A 22905-nucleotide genomic window follows, 5' to 3' on the forward strand; every position below is an offset into this window, starting at 1 on the left:
TGGGTACAAAAATAGTAATGTTGAGGCATCTGTCGCAGATTTGAGTAGCAATGACTGCAGGTCAACTTTATTCATGACTTTATTCTTATTTATTTAATGTAAAAATGAAATACATTTAATTGTGTGGAAATAGTGGCAACAAGGTTATCCATATTAGTAGTGAGAAATCTGCATTGGGTATATAACGAAGTGCAATTAGTGTTGATTATAATATACCACCAATTTAGCATTGTTCTCATGATATTTTGAAATATATTGAACATAATCAGCGACACATTAAGTTGGCCAACAAACATTTGCCATATTGTATTTGGTGAGCAGAACGTAAACAAAACTCTATAAGAGATGACAATTGAAGTTATTTACCAAGCAAAACTGCCTCAGGCTTCTCCAATATCAAATTTCTTTTGGTGGTTGTTTTTTTGTTAAATATTATTGTAAATATCTTTGGGGTTTTAACGCTTGGATGGACAGCAAAAGCAATTAGTGGGCTTTATTTTGGGCCGTGGGGATTCATGATGGGCCTTTTTCAATAATTATTAGATCAGATAAAAAATAAAAAATGTAAATTTATAATACATTGTTGGATGCAACCCTACTACAGTTGGAAAACAGAATATAAAGTTTGACACAAATTCACACTCTGGATTCATACATTGACAGTTGTGGCTAAAGTATCAAAAATAATTATGCCCATAATTATATATTAAACTATAAAACATTTTTTTGCATTTTTTTTTTTGTTATAACTTTTTTTATTTCTTCATATATTTTGTACTAATTTTGCACATTGGCTACTTGGTATTCATAGAAGATTGACAGGGTACCACTGTGTTGTTCGCTCATGTTACGATTGCAAAAGTTCCCCTAACCCCTGAACGCAGCGTTTGTCCAGGCACAGTGTCGTTGCACTTCAAAGAGACGAGTCCTGCAGGCAGCAGCTGATGAGAGACTCGTCCTTTCACTGCGCTTCCGATGATGCGGTTTGATGTTTATCGCTGGATGGAAGACAAATTCTAAATTGTTTTGATTTGGGATTTTCTTTCGATTTATTTTGTTTTAAAAAAAAAAAAAAAAAAAAAAAGTTGAACTTGTTGTCTGGCTTCTGAGATATATATATATATATATATATTTTTTTTTTTTTTTTTTTTTTTTTAATTATTTACCACCGATTACAACTTGAGGTGTGTTTCTGGAGTCAAAGGTAAGATGCGACACTTTAGTTTGACACTTTGTTTAACTTCACCTACGAACATCAGCGTGTTGCAACAATTGCTGCAAATATTGACATAACATTTTACTTGATTATGCAGCTTCATTTAACAGACCACACAGCCTGTGCTTTATGTGACTGCTTTCAGGAGGATAGTGAAGCAGATGAAAAAAAGGGGGGGAGAAATAAAATAAAAAATAAAAAAAAAAAAAAAAAATATTCCTAAATTTATTTCACATGCTGTCATTTCATTTGTTTCAGCTGTCCGCACTCTGACGGGGTCGCTTCAGTTGAAACGGAAAGTCAAACAATGCTCCTGTAACTGTAGAGACCCGCAGCAGCCTGTGCGTGTCTGACAGTTCATTGTGCGTCTTGTGACTGTGCAGTTCTTAAAAGTCAGAAACTCTATCTCCAGGGACATGTGGCCCCTGTCATCAGTCCATCCATGGACGGAGGGGTGACTGTCTCCAATTTAGCCCTCCTCACTTGTCTCATGATGCTTTTTTTCCTCCCCGATCCTTTTAGGCAGCATCCGGCCATCTATCACACTACCTGGTTCGGTGTCTTTCCAGAGAAGACACTGAACCACCTACTTTCCATTTTGATACACTAATTAATTTTACATATGCCCTAGAGGAGTAGAATTGCTCTGACTTGATGGAAAGTGTTTTTGTCCAGTTGACCCACTGTCCAGATTTAGTTACATTTGCAGACATAAGGAATATATAATACACAAAAATAATTACGATGTGTACAAATCACATTTTGCACAAATCACATGCTTTTCTGTATATTCTGTGCATATCCTGTTATTGTTAATGTAGTTTTAAGTAGTGTTTTGGCTCATAATTAACTTTCTTTATTAGTTTATGTACTGACTTTTAACATTTAACACATTTAAGCCATTGAGGGAAGAACAGTTGAACTTGTTCGGACGCCTGCACACTGTCCAGTGCGCTGTATCTCTTTGGATCCGTTGATCTATTTATTCAGTTTCACATATTCAGTCTTAACATTAAATGACCATGGTTCAATGTTCGAACTGCATGTATAAATTCACCTTCTGTTTCCCTCAAAGATAAAATATAACAAAGAAAATACTTAATAGCTCCAAAAGTTTACTTCATTACACCTTTTATCAACGGCAAACAGTGGAGTCTTTGTCATTATCATTGCCATGCAGTGTTTTATTGTGACTGTGCACTTGAATTAGCATGCATTCTTAAATATGTGAAGTTGACCTTGATGTGTTTGCGACTGTTGCAAAGAAGCCTGAGAAAAACAGGGCAGACGAGCTGCAAAACAATCATTCCCGTGGCTGTAACAGTCCACAGCTGTGATAGGTCTCATTTTCTTCACGTTGTTTAAGCCTCCGTGATGTGACATGTTCTGTGTTACTGTTCAAATTTGTTGTAATGTAGTCAAGCTGGATTTTTTCTTTTCTAAATGTTAGCAGAGTGCTTGTTGTACATTTGTTTTACCTCACCAGATGGGGAAACTAAACCGGTCTTGACATCCATCAGGGACAATGCAGCGGGCTTTACAGTAGTAAATCCTCAGACAGAGGAAATGGACTTGTGTGCTGACACATTAACTTTTGTATGATGATGATGATGACACTGTGGGAATATATTTTTTTTCTTGTATTATTTTCACAGTGTAATAGCCTACCTGTAAAACAATTTTCAAAAGTTCATAGAAAGGTCGCTATGATTTCTTACTCACAGATGGCAATCCACAGTTTCACTGGACCGTTACACAATGAAAAGCTCTGATCGTCATCTGTGCCCTAAAAGCTCAACAGGTCGGATCTGATTCACGTCTGGCGACAGTTCAGAAGTAACTTGCTGAAAGAAGGGAACCACCTTGAGTTTTTTTCCAGATTCTTATTTGATGATAATTTGGAGTAACAGTATTTTTTGTCTATGCTGGAATGCCATATTTTACGGTAGCAGATATACATATATAGTAGCTTCAAAGTGTCCAAGAATGTTGAAATAAAGTGCGCTATATTAATAATCTTAAAGAATTGACCCAGGTAAAAGATAAAACTGTGTGTGTCAAATAGTAATGGCGGTTGAGCAAACTAAGCGTTGATCAAAACTAGTGTGTCCATGTCTTAAATTTTTCATGCCAAAATAACAGGACCCTTGCTCTGGAGGTCAAGGCTTCCTTTTTGGTCCTACTATCTCCATGACTCATGTCACCTCTTACCCCTGCAGGTATGGACACGCATGCAGTGCAGCAGAGGGATCACCTGTCTGCAGCGGGTAGCTAGCCATGCCTATCTAGGTGTCTCACTCTGCTGGACTCATCCCTTCTGCCTGACTCTTGGTGACCTCCGGGACCATGGGGGAAAGACGCGCACACTCCCTTCACATGACGTGCCACGTGCAACGCGACTATGGCAGCAGGATGGGGAGCTCCTACATAAGCTGCAGACCCAATGGATGTGCCAGCTCGAGTCTCAACCTCGGCCCGGACCGGGAGACGGACGCTGACCCTGCGGCCTCCAGCGGCGCCTCGACAGCTACTTCTACCCTACGGGCTCCCGCACTTGACCGGAGCTGCTACTCTCCTGTTTCACTGGAACTTGACCCCACGGCGGTGAATAATGGATCAGGCATTCCCTGCTGTCCTCCAGCGGACCCAAGGATCCAAGCGTCTCAGTCCATACAGAGCCAGCCCTCCATCACCTCTGTCCCTCTACCTCCAGCGGACCTAAGGATGCAAGCGTCTCAGTCCATACAGAGCCAGCCCTCCATCACCTCTGTCCCTCTACCTCCAGCTCTCCCTCGTTCGAGCTGGATGCGTCATCATCAAAAGCAATTCCATAGCCCTTACATCAAGACCAGCATGCAGGGGGATGTTTACAACTTCCTAGAGAGACCCGCTGGAGTGAAATGCTTCCTCTACCACTTCCTCGTGTGAGTACCCGTCTGGTTCTGTGTGCACTGATTTACAGCACAGACTGCAGGTCAGTTTGGTAGCAGTGCTGAATGAGTAGACGTAGTTACAGATAACCATAGAGGTTATCTGACAAGCATGTGTTAGGCTGAAAATGCTGAATCAGAGTAAATAAACATCATTAGGAGCACTCACGGAAAACAATCTCCCTGCACGAAAATCAACAAAAGAATCCTGAAGAAACCTCTAACAATCATAAGGCTTTATTCCGCAACATGTTAAAACTTTGATAGATGTGCAAAAAGCCGTTCAGTGAACAGCGCAGTTGACTTTGAACACAGGTCAGTGCGGTGTCTCTCCATTAGCTCCAGCGTCTCTGCCGTTAATTACATCTAGTGCTGCTCCTTCCAGTGTTAGGTTCTGGTTCCCAGTAACAAAAGGAGAGGCCTGCCGGCTGCTTGCGGTTGTTTTACGTTGTTTAAGCCGAACAGGAAGCAGGTCAGTGAGATCAGGTCACTCACACCTTTGGTACTAATTAGCTCAGTCTAGTTAGCTTTTGCTTACAGTCAACAAATTAGCAACCACATCCATAAATCATGTAACTTCCTTCTTGATGCCGCTAACCTGACCTGACAGAAACCGCACTGACCTGCAGTTAAAACACTGCTCACATGAATAATTGTATTAACAGCCACGTAGGTACGCTATCCCCTCCTTTGTTAGTGTTAATGTTCTCGGACTGTGATGAAGTTGGAGTGTTCAAGCATGATGTGATGACTGGAAAAGATCATCAATTTTATCCCATTTAAATGTCCTGGAAAAAAATAAATCAAAGATGTTGTGTAAATTAGTGGAAATAAAATAAAAATACATGGTACAACTTTTTAGTAAATCGTATCCTCCTTACATATGTTTTCATGGCCAGAAAGTGCTTAATATCTAAGTAATATATTGAAAAGCAAAAGTATTTTTTTTTAAAAATCTGGCCTTATTTATGTCTGTCATTCAAATATGTTTATCACATTATCACATTCATTTTATCAAAATCATTTTCCCAATTCAAGAACTGAGTGTTTGAGATGAATTATATAATGATGTTGAGATATATTTTTAGTTATCAGTTAGCTTACCTTTTTGCAAAGGTGAAAATAAAATTCACGGCCAGGAATGCCCTCCTAACATGTGACTAAAGGATCTTCTGATATCTTCTGTAGTTTCCCACTATGTAGTCCCAGACCTCATATTAAGCCCTGAGCCCATGGCTTTAGACCAGATTAGATGAAAATATGAATGATAATAATAGAAGTTCAGTTGACTGGCATATGGCGAGTCAAATAAATCCAAAGAATGTTTTTCCTGAAATGCTAGGGTTAATTTGGACCCCCCATATGTGGGTAATGATAGTATAGATGCTTAGTTCTGTGTTTGAAGGCATTATTTTGCTCCCTTACAGCTGCAGAGGACTGTGTTTTTTCTACTTCATTTCCCTCGTGGTTATTTGTAGTTTGGGTTCAGTAAAAGCATGCTCATACAGCATCATGACCTGCCTCATACCAACTTACTTTGAAAGGGTGTTAGGAGGATTAGTTGCTGCTGCAGCTGCTATAGTTACACATGCAATTTGAACTGGGTCATTAATTGGCTAAAAGCCACCACCATATATTATGTTGTTTCTAACTAGAATTGAGCCAAGGACAGGTTAACCAGAGCACAAAGCAGTTAAAGAGATGGAGTCCCGAGGGCCAAAGTACTTCATCGCATTTGTTAAAGGACTTTAATCGAGGTCACACTGCAATGGGAAGTAAAATCCTTTTGTATACAAACTCTAAGAATAATAAAACAAATTGTATATAGACCATTCTGGCACATAAATGACATCACAGTAGCCATTACATCTGAGACATAAGTTTACGTGTTTTTTTTTTTTTTTTCTACAGTAGTTGCCTATTTAAGTAATTCTGGTTAACCCTGTAGTGTCTGTTAATAAGGAACAGATTGTACCAATGGTAAAGGTACATTTTTAATTGTTAGCTTTAAGTTATATAAGGTAATTTTGCACCTTTTGGAAAGAGCAACAAAATATATTAAAAATATATATATATACAGTACCAGTCAAAAGTTTGGACACACCTTCTCATTCAATGGTTCTTCTTTATTTTTATTTTTATTTTTTTCTACATTGTAGATTAATATTGAAGACATCCAAACTATGAAGGAACACATATGGAATTATGTGGTAAACAAAGAAATGCTCCACAAACCAGAATATGTTTTATATTTTAGATTCTTCAAGGTAGTTGAATGAGAAGGTGTGTCCAAACTTTTGACTGGTACTGTATATATAAATGTATATGTATTTTTTTTAATTTACATATTTCAAATGTTATATTATTGATGATCTTTAAACCTTCAAAAAATCTCACTTTTGGGTCATGACTCAGCACTAATCAGGAGTGTTTGGCCTTCTGTGCTATGTCTTGCAACAGTCTCAATGCCTGCTCCTCTTGAAAGGTCCCTTTCCTATTATTAATATTAATCTCCGTCTTAAGAGCTTTAGCTCAGCTGCCTTTTAAATGATCTAATTGTTTAAACATAATTTAGGCCTAATGTGTAGTAGTTAAAGAAGGCAGGTACACCTATCACTTTTCAGCTTTGTCTGTGTGAAATTGTGCTTGAAGTGTAGAAGAGTTAGTCTGGCTCATTAAGATATTACCTTTGTCAGTCAAAGGAGAGTGGAAACAGTGCGGGGATCCTCTGCTCTCCTGTTTGTTTATGTGTTTTGTGTGGCCTGCCCTTCTGATAGTTTGTCCCAGCAGTAATTGGGGCTCTAATGTTCTCCCCTCACAGAGGAGAGAGAACCTGAGCCTGTGCTTCATTTAATATTAAACCCTTCTGACTGATCCCCGCTGACACTCCTTTAAGTAACTCTTACTTGTCGATGGCTATCGCTGGTGGCCTTCTATTCTCCTGGCCTCTTTAGAGATTTGCAGGGGAGAAGAGACGCATAAAAGGCCATATGCAGCGCTCATGATAGGCCTAAAAAGCCCGCTCTACATTAGGACGACACACACTGAAGAACCATGCACGCAAAGGTGGCTGCTTGATTCACAGCTGGCTTTATCATGCTTACATATCTGAAAAAGCCCTCGTCAACACTCCATCTGGCTGATTCAGAACATCTGTCCAGTCAACGGGCAGCTTAATGGGATAACACACAGATCTGTGGTGAGACATTTGTCACAAATTAATGTTTGGACAATATAAACATGCGCATTGATTGTGTATACAAACACCCTTCCAGTGCGTCCACATGGATTTGACTGATTTGTTATGCAGAAAGCTGGAATTTATCCCATTAGTTTTTGAAAAGAGGGTTTTTATTTATTTTGCAATACTCACTTGAAAAACTAATTTGAAACCCAAACAAATAAATAGTTTTTATGTGGATTTATTTTTACTTTAGCGCAATGAGGGAAATGTGGTTATTTTTCCTATTGTTTTAACTTTGTTTTTATATAAGTGCTTTGCTTAAATCATCATTATTATTTATTGAAGAATTTATGGTATAAAACTAATTGAAATATAAATAATTTAATTAATGAACTTAAGTATATACAGTTACAGACTTTATTTAGGGGTCATCAGGCAGCATTCGGTATCCTCTTGATGTTGGAAAACAATCAATTATTAATACACATTTTAACAAATTAATGTTTTAAATATACAATGTCGCGTTTTTCCAAACGACAGAAACACAAACGTACACGCACATGCCACGCAACTGACGACAGAGTTAGTCAGAGCCGGTAGAAATCCCTCGGACCCGGGACAGCATATGATAAGAGTTCCCGAAAAGAGACTTATGCAACGGCCTGACTACCAGCACACAGACAACCTGGAGCTATGATCCCCTTCACGTTTGGGCCACTCCCTCTGGATTCTTTTACATAACCAAAGGGAATGAACATGTATGTCCTCATTATTCCTAAATGCCCTTCCCACTCAAACAGGAAGCAGATTACCACCATTCATCTTAGTTTCTCTCTGTGTGTGTTTCAGTGCAGAAATAAACTCATTTGAAAACCGAAAAAAGAGCTGAAACAGTAGTAGAAAGAGAGATTATCTTACTGACTATTTAAAATGTATACATATATTTTCATTTGAAGTGGCTGTAATCAAAATGTGATTCTCTCGTAAAGGTGATTTCCACTGCAACGTCATTACACCATGACCAGTTTGCAGTGGAGGAAGAATTGCACCGGTTTATCCTCGTGGAAAATGCAGCTGGCCAGATGTTGTCTGGAGTACTTGGTTCTGTTGTGTATTTTTATATCTGGACAGATTATTGAAATGGCTATAGTGAATCCCCTCCATCTATGTTGGAAAGGGCAGAAAGGAAACCTCGTGTTGGCTATCTGCTTACAAGAGATTACTGACTGAATGAAGAGAACTGTATGGGTCACATCCATTTCTCAGCAGTAAATTATGTGTGCTGGGAAATATTTTATAGTGTTCTTTCCATTGTCTTTTGACAATTTTGTCTAAAAGAATTTGTCCAACATATTTTACAATTTTAAAATTGGCACCTAGTGCAATATTAAAACAAATTGAAACAATAATGGGGACATTTTAGTTCGTAATTTTACCTTTTAATATCCATGAAATGTTTAAACCACCAATGTATTTTCAGATCTTACCCTTTGTTGTACTTTAGCTTGTAATATTCTTATAGAGGGGCCTGCTGCTCCTAAATTAAATGATAAATAAAGGATTCCTATTAAAATACTGACTAGATCCATTGCATTACAAAGTAAAATTATATTATAAGATAAACAGACTGCATGATATATAATTTAGGCTTGAATTCAAACCTTGAGTTAAAGGAACATTTTGCTAATTCAAATGTCTTGTCAATAAAGGTGTTCGTGCCAGCTCTAAACCTTCACACCGCCCTTCACCGCCCAGAAAAATATAAATTATAAATATAATTTTTGCTAATACAAAAACATGTAAATCATGCACTTTTTTATAAACCGGTAAATATTTTGTTTTTAGGCCTGTGCCAACACAATTTAACAACTTAGTAAAGCATATAAGATATACATAAAGCTTTAACGATGTCGAAATAATATTTACTCAAAAATAGAATATATAATTATTCTCTTCTCTTATGTTTCCAGTAAACCACAAGCATGTCATTTTTAAACTTGATCCAGCTGACCCTGCAGTCAGTATATTTATCCAACACTAGCATCACCTCTCATTCTTTGGCCTTCCTTAGTGTTGTTTTACTGTTGGTACAGATATTAAAATGTATTTCACTGTTTGGCTGATTGTTATGGTATCTTGAATACTTCCAATGGTGTGTAACTGTACTACTGAATTCAAGTTGATGCTGTGTCTGACATTATTTTGGCAAAGTAACTAGTTATGAATGACACTGCTTTTATAGTGCGATAACCCTCCTAACTGTTTCTCCTTTCATTCATTTTGCCCTGCAACCTGTCAGGAGATTTATCTCTTTTTTTCCCCAAGTATTTGGTGGACAAGATGATAGCTAAGCCAGGATGGAATATCCATGTTTGTGACTGGTGGCTGATGTGGTGTAATCCATCCTAAGCTCTTCCATGGATGGGATGGGGATGGGGGGGGGGGGGGGGGGGGCAGTAAAGAGGGTTGCGGAGGCCAGATTTCTCTCTGACCTTGTCAAAGTCACAAGCACTTTTTTCGAGAAGCAGACACAGAATACGGATGTGTTTAGCCAACTTGCATTGGGCAGATTTATTATGGGAACACAAGTATGCAGACAATATGTACAATGTTTATACTTGTATTTGACTCTGTGCCTAGAGCTGGTTGCTGGGCTAGAGATTGGGCAAATGTTTTTTTATTGTAGCAGCATAGCAGTGGTGTCATCTGCAAACTGAGCAGCATTGCAGCGGTATAAGCATAGCAGCTTCAGCTTAAACAGGCCACTTTATTGTAAAATGTAGTTTTACAATGTTTTTTTTTATACAACCATGACACATAAATGGACAGTTGAGTAAAACAGATTTGATATATGCCAACAGGTAACTGTTGCATATTGCTAATGTGTTTCTGTTTTTCTATGTAGTACAAAACTCAAGAATGAGTCTCTTGGATAAAATAATCATCATTATTCATGTAACCTACAAAATAATGCAGAAATGTAATCACTCGGCCCAAAAACTCAGCTCGCTGGGACACTGGGTGTGGCTTTGGCCTTTTTATTTGAAGGCTGTAGCTGAGAAATGAGTGAATTGTGCAAATGTAAGTAGATGTGGAATCTTAAAGCTGTATTTATAATGACTTAAGATGAGGTTGAGATAGTTTGTAAGGATAAGCTGGTGTATGCAATGCAATCTTAAGTTAATCTTTGTATGTCCTGAATGTGAAATTGTGTAACCTTTTTGTCTTGAGCTTTGTGGTAGGGGATGCCCTTTAAACAACCCCATTGACTCGCCTTTATTCAAGTAGTGGATTAAACGTGCAATATACAGGGTTAAGAGCGTAAATGTATTCGCTCTGTAAAGATACAGTGGAGTTATGTCTACCTGAGCAGAGAATAAAGTAAAATTTCCTCTGTGTGTGTTGTTATCTGAGCTCCTTCTTGCTTTGCTGACATTGCCGGGCCGGCCTAGCGTGCCCCACTGGCTAGCTCACGGCCGCTGCTCTACACTGTGCTCCTACAGCGGTTACAGCCGATAACACTGCTTTGACCGACAGCGTGTAGTCGCAAAAGCATAGCGCCCGCCCTCCAGTCCCCCCTCGGGTACACTGTTAGCTGTCTTTTGCAGTAGTTCGTACTGTTAGCGCTGTTAGCACGGTAAGCTAAGAGCCACTGTCTTAGTCGTCGCCATGTTGAGAGCCGTTGAGAGGCAATCTTGTTCGCCCAATCTTGTATATAGTCCCTTTAAATCCAATTTAGGGATAAAACACGACTACCTCTTACAACCGCTATTGATACCAGCAGTTTAGGTTTTCGGTTGCAATTTGTGGTAGAGGCAAATTGTGACGGCTGGACACATAAAATGAGAGAACCGGGATTCCTTATCAGACGGTTCAATTTATGATGGCACAACCTGTTATCCACAGCTGGGTTGAATGAGATTAAGGTTAAGACGTCATTCACCATTTGGACTGGATTTGTGCACAAAGGGAATGCTCACCCAACCTTTGGCACACAGCACCATCTGTATTGATAACTTGTAGTTAAACACAACCAGCCTCTTTGGGCTAAAAGCTAAATGTCTACAATTAGCATTGCAGTGCTACTGTTGATTGGCTACCTGTGTGTGTGTTTACATACACACTTTGGATAAATCTGCAAGTGTGGCCCTTTCACAATCTTGTCCCCTCACGTGTTTGAGATGACCTTGTCCCTGCTGTCTGTTTTTAGTTGATTTGCCCTAAGCTTATATTGCCTTAGTTTCACAGCTGATTGAGTAGAGGGTTTGGTATGGCTCTACGCTGTACTTATTTTAGCGAAGCTGGACAGATCTGCAGTCAATAATACTCGCTAAAGCCCCAGCTGTTTTGTTTTAATCAGATCCCAGGGGTTTTGGCCTTGCTAAATAAGGTTGGCTAATGGTTGTGAGTGACCCAGCCCTGTCCGCGGCAAACACCTCCCCACTGTGTCGATGCAGAAAGCTTCAGGATATGACATTGACATTAGGGAAATGCTCTGCTAACTACTGTACACAGCCTGAATAAATGCACCGCCTTAAAACATTTTATGTCTCAAGAGAAACTGGTGGGACACTTGAAGAAATGGCAACTCCAGTTGGCAAGATTTGATTTGCATGTTAATGTTCTAACTTTCTAGCTTTATCAGAACAGAGCATAATGTTGCAGACTGGTCTTTTATTACTAAACACTGCAAGTAACGTGCTGCTCACTGTACCTAAAAACACAAACAAACATAATAGTCATATCCAATCAGTGATTACTACAGTCTATAATCTAATCTAACACAACTTTCCTTTATTGTTCTTCTATGACATATTTGATCAATGTCCTGTAGTGTTTTGTATAAAAGTTATTAATATTTATTTACTATTTATCCCTCTGCTGGAACAGTATGTGGTGTTTCATGGGTATTGCATTGCACGGTTTTCCTTTCAGAACAGGACAAATATTATAGTCTCATGCGCTGAGGGAAAACACAGAGATTACATGACCTTCTCAATGGCCTACATGACTATGACATCATATTTATGCTCATCCTAATAAGATGATCTCATAGGAAATGGGTTTTGAGTTGACTTTACCCGCCCTCGTATTCACCTGCCCTTTCTAGCTGAAAATAACACTCAATGCACACATCGGATCAGTTAATTTACATTGAGCAATAATATTTTAGCAAAATGCATGTGACCGTGGTAGAGGTGTTCAAGTAAGGTTCTTATTTTGTGAGTTGACCTGCATGTGTGGTCTACACATAGCGTATCTGCTAAAAGTATAGTATTGGGATCTGATGGAAAAGGCCTTTTGGCTATAAGCAGACAAAGTGATGAATACAGAGAGCTGGTCTTTGATGTTTTATGCAGCGATGCCAGTGATATTCATCAATGTCCGCAAGTTCAAGTGCAATATTATACTTTATATCTTAAAATCTAAACTTTAAAAATGAGCAATATTTCTGCTTTTACAGCCTCATGTTAATGTCTCCTTTAATATAACTGGCTCATTCCACATTTGCTCGACCTATCCACTTCCCATTTGACTTTACACGGTGTCCTGGGTGTTAAATCGTTTGCTTTTAGTGGAAATGTACGGCCTACAAAGGGATCGATTAGGTCTAAATCTAGTTCTTAGTTGTCACGCACACCTCAAATCTTCCAGTCCCATATGTCGAGGACACTTCATCAAACTCGTGTCCAGTCGTGAAATCTCACTGGCTTCCCAAAGTGCCACTCCAGCATCCCATCATGTGACTAATTTTAATGTTGGACATGCTGTCCACTTTTTGTGGAGCAAATAGAATATGCGAACCAAAACAGCATCCTCATGCCACCCTGGGTTAAGTCCTACCCTGGTCACCTCAGTCAAAAAGAAAAGTACATGACACTGTACTAAATCAGATGGAATGATGTCACTCAGTTCATCCTCTTGTTGATGACTGGCTTTCTGACTGGAATACTGTCAGAACATTATGTTCTAATGCATTTTGCTTGCATTTGTGAATCAAAGTGAGGGTGGGAGAGATGCGTGCGTGTGTGTGTTTGGTCGTAAGCAGTAATCCTCAATGTCCCATCTGGCCCCTGTGTCAGTCTGTGTGTGAGGGGAATCCTCCTTTAGGAGTCTTACCCTCCATCACTCCACTTTGTCTTACGCTCATTCTACTACCAGAGAGACCAGAAATGAGCATGATATTTTAAATAACGCACACTTTACCTCTTTATTTAAATAAACTTATGTCATACAGGTGTCCAATATACAGGTGTGGCTCACATGGACGTCTAACATGCTTCTCTTTTAGACATACTCCTTTTAAAAATCACATTTACTGGATGTTGGCCTCGGTGCATGCAACGTTTGCAAGTCATTCTTTAGCGCCGGAACGATTACATTTCTGCATTATTTCGTAGGTTACATGAATAATGATACACAACAGACACTTACATAACCCTTCCAGCGTATGGCATGTAATCCTTGTAGAACACAGCATCATAATGCATCCACTTCTGTGTGTTTTTAAAGTGAGCTGATCACTCTCATACTGTAGTATGTCATGTAAAAGCACTTAAAAGATGTGTTTTTAGGATTATTAATAAGATGGTGCACACAACGGACTGTGTTCTTAATCCTGTGGGGTCAGGAGAGACCAAGCTAAGCCCCTCATGAGCCTCTTTAACATTTTAGAATTAACAAGTAAATGAACAGTGCAGTGGTTTGAGAAGAAAATACTGCTTTTAACTAAATTGAAAAATATATATCATTACTCAACTTAAAGTTTTAAAGCATCTTGAATAAACTGTTTTTGATTTATCAAAAGAAAATGGCACTAATGCTCAATTTCAAAAAAGGAAATACTAAAGACTAATATTTGTAACCAGAAATGAATCTTAAGGAATCAAATGTTCAAATGACATATAACAAATGTATATAATTTAGAGGTAACGCAAATAAAATAAACAAATAAAAGACGTAATCAGATAATCCCAGATTTTCTCACACTCATTAAACCGTTTTTTGGGACTCATTATCAATATGGTGTATTAAAAAACAACAACATCAGTCAATCTGTTAGCATTATATGGCCCTTAATCAGAGAGTAATGTATTTTTTTCATGCATTATTTTCTCTTCCTCCATTTCCACTCTGCTATATTCTTTATTTTTCCTATACAGCTGAAAAAAATTGTTGAATAATTGATTAGACAATTGGTAGATTATTGAAGTCCACCTGTTTAAGTAATCAATTAATGACATTCTCTGTTTTTGGCTTCTCCAATGTAAGAATTGTCTCCTTTTCTTTACATCTGTGATAAACTAAATCTTGTCAAGACATAAGGGGCATTTTCCTGACATATTAAAAATAGATAAATTAAATTAATCGAGAAATAATCTGCAGATAAATTGATAAAAGTTGCACCCCTTCCCTCCTCTCCCACAATTAAATTTAAATTTAATCCCCTCTTTCCCTCTATCCATCTCTGCTTCCTCTACCTTCATTTTGTTGTGCTGGTATTGGATGTTCAACTCACAAGGCTATATTTGTAGACTACGTATAGGCCCATACACCGACAGATGGACAGTCTCGTCGGAATGTTTCATTGGTGCTAGGAGACGTGGAAACATCCTGTCAGCTCTTAATACCAGCAGATTGATAAGAAAAGAAAAGCAGAGTACAATTACATCTTTGTGGCTATACTTAACGGCTTGTTCCCTTTTATTTTTGCGGTTAAATATAATATATATACACTGAACTCTACAAGGGAAAGACAACGTTAGTTCTTATACCCATTCAGGTTCTTAATTCTAAATATTTTATGGTTTTATAATTTTATTCAATTCTTAATTTATTCATTTTTTGTGCCAAATTTGCCCAAAGGTCAAAGTTCAAGGGCACTGTGACCTCTCGTCGCTACCATTCATGTAAATGCGACATCTCAGGAACACCTTCAGCGAATTTCATCAAATTTGGCAGAAACGTGGACTCAAAGCCAAACTGATACTTATCTGGTGGTCACTGTGACCTCACAAAACACGATTTTGGACATAACTCAAGAATTCACACAAATGTGTAAAATGTATAAAATTATATATTAATGATATTTTGGACAGACATTGATGTAAACTTCAAATGACTGGTTGGGGGGGGGGAGGATGCTGTTTATTTTTCTTTTGCTACTGTAACAGTGAGTAATATGTGCTGATAATAACTGAAGGATTGTTTTCTCTGCCTGCAGCTTCGTCATGGTCCTGGTGTGTCTTATCTTCAGCGTCCTGTCCACTATAGAGCAATATGCAGAGTTCGCCACCGGAACCCTCTTCTGGATGGTGAGTACTGTCATTGTGCTGATATACCAAACATAAAACATCCTCTTAATTCCCTCAACATGGCTTGTAGTTTAAAAATTGCATCAGTTATAAGAGGCTGCTCTTATTAAACATAGTTCTACAGAAATAATGGTAAGGGATTTTTCAGTTACTGTCTTTAAGGCCTGCACACCCAAACACAGGTCTACTTTAACAGGTAATTTAACAGGTTTTTCGCAATGAATTATAATTTTATATTACTTGGTATTTATATGTTGATGTATGCTTGTAGTATGTCTGTATAATTGTTAGTGTAATAGAGACTATTTTATGGTGTTGCATGTAAATTAATGTGTTTAGTGTCTGTTGACTGTTCTTTGTCTACCTGCCCAGGGACTACAGTTAGAAATGAGTAAATATCTAAATCTGGCATAAATCATTATATTTAATGTGTTTTTGAGATTAATGTTTTTTTGTGCATGGAAAATTTAACATTTTTAGCATCTTTTTATCAAGCCAAAAAGCTAAACATTCATCAGCGTTATCTTCTCAAAAATGAGGATTTTCTACCTTTCTCTATTGAATTTGTACTGTAAATGTTTTGTTTTGTTGGGTTTAGACCGTTAAAGGGACAAAATAAGCATTTTTATAAAGTCACATTGGATCTGGGAACCTCTCATTTTTCCCTTTTTCTAAAAGAAACAATTATTAAATAGATAATTATATATATATTTATTTATTTATTTATTGCAAGATAAAAGAAAAATCACAAACAGAACAAGAAGAAGAATAGGAAAGCAGTGAATACAGGCCGGACATACACTGGTGATAACAACAACGATAATGATAATGATAATGATACTAATGATAATAAGATCAGTTGAAAAAATATATACTTATACAAATCCTATGTTAACAGCCACCAAAGCTATTATTATTACGTAGATTAAATAGATGATGCAAATAATGATCCCAGCCCAAATAATAGCACATATACCTGTTGATGAAGGTTTTATCGCTCCTATATTGACAGAAGGGATTTAGTTATGCTTCCTTGACAGTCTTACATTTTTTTAATTAATGAAATTACAATAGATAGAGAGACTGAACCAAAAAAGTGACGGTAAGCTTAAACGATTATAACTGCACTGCAGTACCTTCCTGTATCCACATGATGGAGACAGAAGATCGTGGCTGAGAGGGATTCCACCCGCCATCTTACACCTCAGCCGAAAGATAGTACAAAGCTTAAAAAGACTAATAGCTTTCAGTTATTGCAAATAACATCACACAACACCTGCCAGCTTTTAATGCATTCATCCAAAGCCCCTTACAGAAAGTAACGTGTACATATTATGCATTAATAGCATGGGAACGGCCAGGAGTCCCTGTTTTTAACCTATAGTGGTGACACTTGTTATGCAGAGTCATTTGGCTTCACACAGACTGTACTTGCTGTTACTTGCTGGTAAATTGACTTTTTTTGTGGCTTTATAGGCCATTAAGGCTGCTAAGTGATGCAATAAATCCAGGGCTTACAACAGGTAGGGAAAAAGTATGGCTGCTGCTGGAAGCTCTACAAAGAGCTTGCATCATCCATCTCTTGCCAGAACACTGTGAATATAAATATACATGTAGCTGCTGCGTACTCACGCGCAGTTTACACAAAAACTGTACGTACATAGACACACACACACACACACACACACACACACTCACAAAAACACACACATGTACCCCCTCCTGAGTCCGGGGGGCAAACAGCGGACAGAGTGGACACTGTGTTCTGTAAACTTTTGGCCAGTGGCCTTTGAAGACCTACTATCATGGTTATTCATTTATTTTTACCCAAGAAGAGCCAAATACTCTCTATCATTATCTCTAACTCTCTGCCTCCCTCGTTCTCCCTCCACCCACCCTCCACCTTTACTTTTATTACTCAAGAGGCCAGCATTAATAAGTCTCATACAGATGTAGGGAGAAATTAAACACTTCTGTAGATAAAACGCGTGTTAGACTTTTCTCTTGATTTGTCAAACCCTGTTTTTTTTTTGTACACCTGGCTGTGTTTAAGTGTACGTGTATGCATTTCTATTTGTAATTCATGCTTTTGGTTTAATATTAATTGTGAGATAAGATAGTACCTTATCTTCTGTGTGTTTGTTTGTGGGTGTTTGTGAGTGAATGGTGGCGTATAGTGGTGGTAGTAGCTATACTTAGAAAGTTCAGGGTGAGCTGACATCTATGAATCACAGGCTGCTTGTTTTGAATGGCAGACGGGACATAAGTCCTTTAGGATGTTTGGCCTTCAGGGCAGCTGCCAAAGTAAAGCTGGCCGGACTGGACAGGAGGCACAGACGTATTCATACAGTGCACACAAGCACATCTCATGGAGCTCTTATATGTATCCTCTCTTCTGACCAGCTCTTCTTCATTTCTTCTTTATTTAAAAAAACTTCAATACATATAACACAGCTGTTCTTGAGCCTTCTGTATGTGTGTAGCTGCACAGCAATGCGGCCAGTTAAACACACTCCCAATAAAGGTTGAGGACGTGACACTGTGAAAACTACATTGAAAGCATATTAAATGATAGAAAATATAAAGCAAGATCAATGTTTTTGTGAAAACGTGATGGTATGGTAACAAGGAAGCTGGATTCACACAAGTATAGACTAGCTGTCAAAGAAGTTAGCCTACATTGTGCTTCAGGTCAGGACTAAACAGTGTATAACCAGCAAGAGATCACCATTAAGTCCATATACAAAGTATTTTAAGATCACAGAGGTTGGAAGGAGATATACTTAGATATATAGTAAAATGTTACGTTTCTGAAGGTATACTGAATGTCTACGCATGCTGCTTTTGTTTTCTTATGATTGTAACAGTGAATACATACCTAATCTGCTTTACAGGAATAGTTAGATATATTTTATTTTATTTAGTCTCGATCGCCAGGCAGTTAGTGACAGTGTTGGCTTCACGGTAGCTGGCTCTGCTGTCATCATGTTGAGAGCTGTTTTGAGTCTATAGATACAATCAGAATTTTGATTTGAATTTTTTTAACTGAAAGATATTAAATAACTCACCTCTGAGAAAGCATATGCTATTTAAGTGCGATTGACATTATTATCTGGAATCTAACATATTACTTTGCATTATGTACTATCCATAAATTCCAAAAGCTTTGTTAAGGTGAATCAAGATGTAGTGAGTGTCTTTGTGTGCGTGTATTTGTGTACCTCCCTTGTAGTGGGACACACAGATGAAGCAATCTAATCACATTTTCATCTGATATCATAATTCCCAAGCAGCTCTCTAAATGAGCTCGACCCTCGTCTGGCTTGACGAGATTATCGCTGCGCTGACAGGCTGCTGTTTTCAGTAAACAGGTAGTTGCCAGTTTCTGATACACATACAAAAATTCCCCAACATCTGGGTGACCCAATTTATTGAATTATTCGGGCTAATCCCATCAAATTCTGACTTCTTGACTTTCAAATGTGACTGTGCTGCCGTTGGTGTGATGTTTTGGTGTTACTGTCGGGCAGTTTTAGTGAATGCTTATTCATTTGTTTGATTTTTTTAGAAAACATATATTCACAATGATATTAACCCCAAATGATAAGGAAACACCAGAAGCTTTGTGTATAGGATGCAACTATCAAAAGTTCCCACCTTCTTTGTGAGTCATAGATTACATTTTGAATAGTCCCAAATACAAAGAACTGTTTAAACATTTTTGTGCAAATAAAACCTAATTTGTTAGCAAAATTAACCCCTTTCAGTCAAAACTGATTATACAGTGTTATATTACAGACACAGCAACAAGGGTCTTGAAAAACAGTCTGTTACTTTCCTACACAAACAATGAGGCTATGGCTGGCTGGTCAAGTTGTTATAGTCATCTTAGTTCCAGATCTCCAAAGGTCTGCACACATCTCCATTTTGCTCAGTGATTCAAATTTAGATGAATAAATTAAAACCAAATGGTAATTCAGTCTGATTATCAGGCTATGTTATATAGATTTACTGAACCATTTCTGTCTGTCTGTCTTCACTTCTGCCTCTTCATTCTCCTCTCTCTTTGTCTTTAACTCAGTGACAGAAAATGAGCAATTCATGGGGATGAATAAGGGTTATAGGAATCCCGTGCCAGACGACTCAAGCGTAAAGCTTGTTAATTAACATAAAAAACATAGTTAATTAATGAAAAATGGGCAAACTGAGAAATTCAGAGAGCAGCAAAAGGAATCTGGCTGTCCCATCACCATGATAACCCTGATGGAGGCCTTTGGTTGGTATTAAAAACAGTTATTTTTTCATAGTACTATTGCAAAAGTATTACTAAATGTACACATCAGTGCGTTTTCTCTTTGTGCTGACACTTTTGCCAGCCAATATAGTGTCTGCTTTGATTGACAGGTCATTGTTTAGGGGCTCTTTAGTGCTGTGTTATTGCAGCAGGGCTCATAGTATTACGTTTCATGCAAGGGTTGGTCAGGGAGCAGCAAGTTCAAGCATTCAGTGGTGATGACCACCCACATGGCCTTAGGTTTTAACAGACAGTATGGTGGCTAAATATTATTCATGCACGGTGGCCACGAAAAACGATCTCCGTCAGACAGGCTTAATTAAGTAACAGAGGTCACATGGGGAAAAAAACCACAATTATATATATTGGGACACAATTTAGAAGCACCAACCTCAACTGATATGCAGGTGGGTATGATTATAAATTCAAAACCAAGCCCTCTTTTTTTCCCCAAGTATCATTTTCTGCAGTGTTGCAGATATATTTACCATCATAACAAGATGTCATCACCCAAGTAATGCATTTGATTGTTTAGCCTTCTTATCTGTGGGGCAGCAGTGTGATATCATTTCATCCTGTGGCTTCAATCACTTAGCCATTGACCCTGTCTCAATATGAGCTGTCATCAGCCATGTTATTGGGTGGTCTTAGTACTACTAGACCACCTAAGTGTCTCTGTCTCACACACACACCTGTCATTACCCATTCATATCATATTGTACATCTTGTTGATTGATTATAATGGCTTGACTAATGCTTTTAGATTAGTCTTAATGCAGGGCGCAGTGTTATCAATGCTTTCAGATATGAGACCTTATCTACTTCCTCATCCGCTCGTCCTGCATGTGCTTTATAATTACTGTTGCTGTACCAATGGATTAATGTAACCCTCTGTGTTTGCATTGTGCTCCACAGGAGATTGTGCTGGTGCTGTTCTTTGGCACAGAGTATGCGGTCCGGCTGTGGTCGGCAGGCTGTCGCAGCAAATATGCAGGCATCAAAGGACGCCTCCGCTTTATCAGGAAGCCCATATCAATCATAGGTGCACCTGGAATTCTTTCCTTTGCTCCCATTTGATACAACGGATGTCATGTATTGTTCATGTAGATCAACAACTTAGATATTTCAACCGCTGTAAGGTTTTACTTTAGTACAATGTGTCCTTGAAGCTGAATTGATTGCCTCCCTGATTTGATCTTTCTGTTTTACATTTTGTTTTTTCACTGTCTGTCTTCATCCTGCTCACAGATTTGATAGTGGTCATTGCCTCAATCATAGTGCTTGGTGTAGGTTCCAATGGTCAAGTGTTTGCCACGTCTGCCATCAGGTAGAGCCACTGTTTTTGTTCTGCATTTAGGTTTTTTTTCTCGTACATGTAGCTGTAAGAGGGATCAGGAGATAATGAGATGTTGTGGTGTGTTGCAGGGGCATCCGTTTCCTCCAAATCCTGCGCATGCTGCATGTGGATCGACAGGGAGGAACGTGGAGGCTCCTGGGATCTGTAGTCTTTATTCATAGACAGGTAGGTTGAATGTATTCAGACTATTGCTAAAAACTATTTTCTGGTTTTAAAGCATTATTTTATTTTGATTTTAGTTTCTTCTATAAGGTGACTGCACAGACCCAACTTCACCTACCTGATCATTCTGTAATTTACTGCTTATTTCAACAAATCTGATGTGCACTGTCAGAAATACATGCACACGTGCACAAATCAGCGACAGCAACCCTGGCCTTATAAGGAGAAGAGAGATTGTCAAAGTTGCCTCTCATTATTTTGTTCATCGTATCCTGGTACACATGTTTTAGTATTAGTATTACACAATGAAATCAGAGGACGCAATGTTCTTCTCTCTTATCCGTGATGTAGACCGTATTGTTTGGTTCTAGTCAAACCTGACAATCATGTCTCTTTGATGCATCGGAAGAACATGATGTGCTCTGTTCAGTAGAAATATAGAAATATAATGCCTTTAGCAGTGTCAATAAGTTGGTGTAAAGGAATAGACTAAGCACGTTAGGGTATGTGCTCAGATTAGCAGTTGAGCACCGAAGTGCTTGCTGTATATTTTTCTGTATGAAATATAATAAAAGTGAGCAAACTAACAACCAGTGATATACAGTATGTAAATAATGGTTGCCAATTGCTGCCTAACCTGACTGATTGGTTTAGGGTGGATTGTAAGTGCCGTCTCCGAGTCCTGTGCAATGCCACAAGCCTGACTGAATGTAGACCATTGTATGGTTGGCTATAATAATCACAACGCCCAGGTTATCCTTCTTGCTTTGCAGAAGTTGGTGGGTGACCTAGCTGACACAAAGTGCACTGTACAATGCAAACACTATTAGTTCTTAGGCTTGAGAGCACTCATAAAAGTCGGGAAGAAGTCAAGTGTTGCTTGCGTAAACTTGCACCTCTACTCCCTTCAAAACATGTGAACAAGGGTAAGACCCAAACAGCAGAGTTATTTAGGGATAAACTGTCCTGAATCCTCTTACTAAATACAGAAGGATGCAGGTTGGCATCAGTCAGCAGCAGCTTACAGCACGTCACTCACAGGTCATTTAAAACATACGAGTTGTTTGAAGGAACGCTGATGTGGACTGTCACCATCCTGGCTCTCCTAACAAATAAAATGTTGTGTGAAAGAATGTTTTAACAGTATTAACTTTGGCCTACTTAATGTGTTTTCCAGGAGCTGATCACCACCCTCTACATCGGGTTCCTGGGCCTGATCTTCTCCTCCTACTTTGTCTACTTGGCGGAGAAGGATGCTGTGGATGAGGAGGGCAAGACGGGCTTCTCCAGCTACGCCGATGCCCTGTGGTGGGGCGTGGTAAGGCAGCTTAACTAGAACATAGAAACGCATCATAGAGAAGAAGAAGCAAGCCCTTCACTGATGTTTTTGTACTCTCAGCATATTTGTACGAGTACACTATCTGAATTTTGTCTTTTGCAATGCATA

General features: G+C 38.5%; 1 protein-coding gene across 1 annotated transcript in view; it reads left to right on the forward strand.

Moving 5' to 3' along the window:
• Positions 1-1173: 1173 nt before the first annotated feature.
• kcnq1.2 (potassium voltage-gated channel, KQT-like subfamily, member 1.2) overlaps positions 1174-22905 on the forward strand; it is a 162425-nt gene continuing 140693 nt past the window's right edge. Inside the window, exons 1-7 of the mRNA XM_054620074.1 lie at positions 1174-1204; positions 3436-4140; positions 15555-15645; positions 20855-20981; positions 21188-21266; positions 21365-21461; positions 22636-22776. Coding sequence (XP_054476049.1) covers positions 3563-4140; positions 15555-15645; positions 20855-20981; positions 21188-21266; positions 21365-21461; positions 22636-22776 — 1113 coding nt within the window. The 5' untranslated portion in view covers positions 1174-1204; positions 3436-3562. The remainder of the gene's footprint in view (positions 1205-3435; positions 4141-15554; positions 15646-20854; positions 20982-21187; positions 21267-21364; positions 21462-22635; positions 22777-22905) is intronic.

The sequence above is a fragment of the Anoplopoma fimbria genome, chromosome 19 (assembly GCF_027596085.1).
Source record: "Anoplopoma fimbria isolate UVic2021 breed Golden Eagle Sablefish chromosome 19, Afim_UVic_2022, whole genome shotgun sequence".
In the NCBI taxonomy this organism is placed as follows: Eukaryota; Metazoa; Chordata; class Actinopteri; order Perciformes; family Anoplopomatidae; genus Anoplopoma; species Anoplopoma fimbria.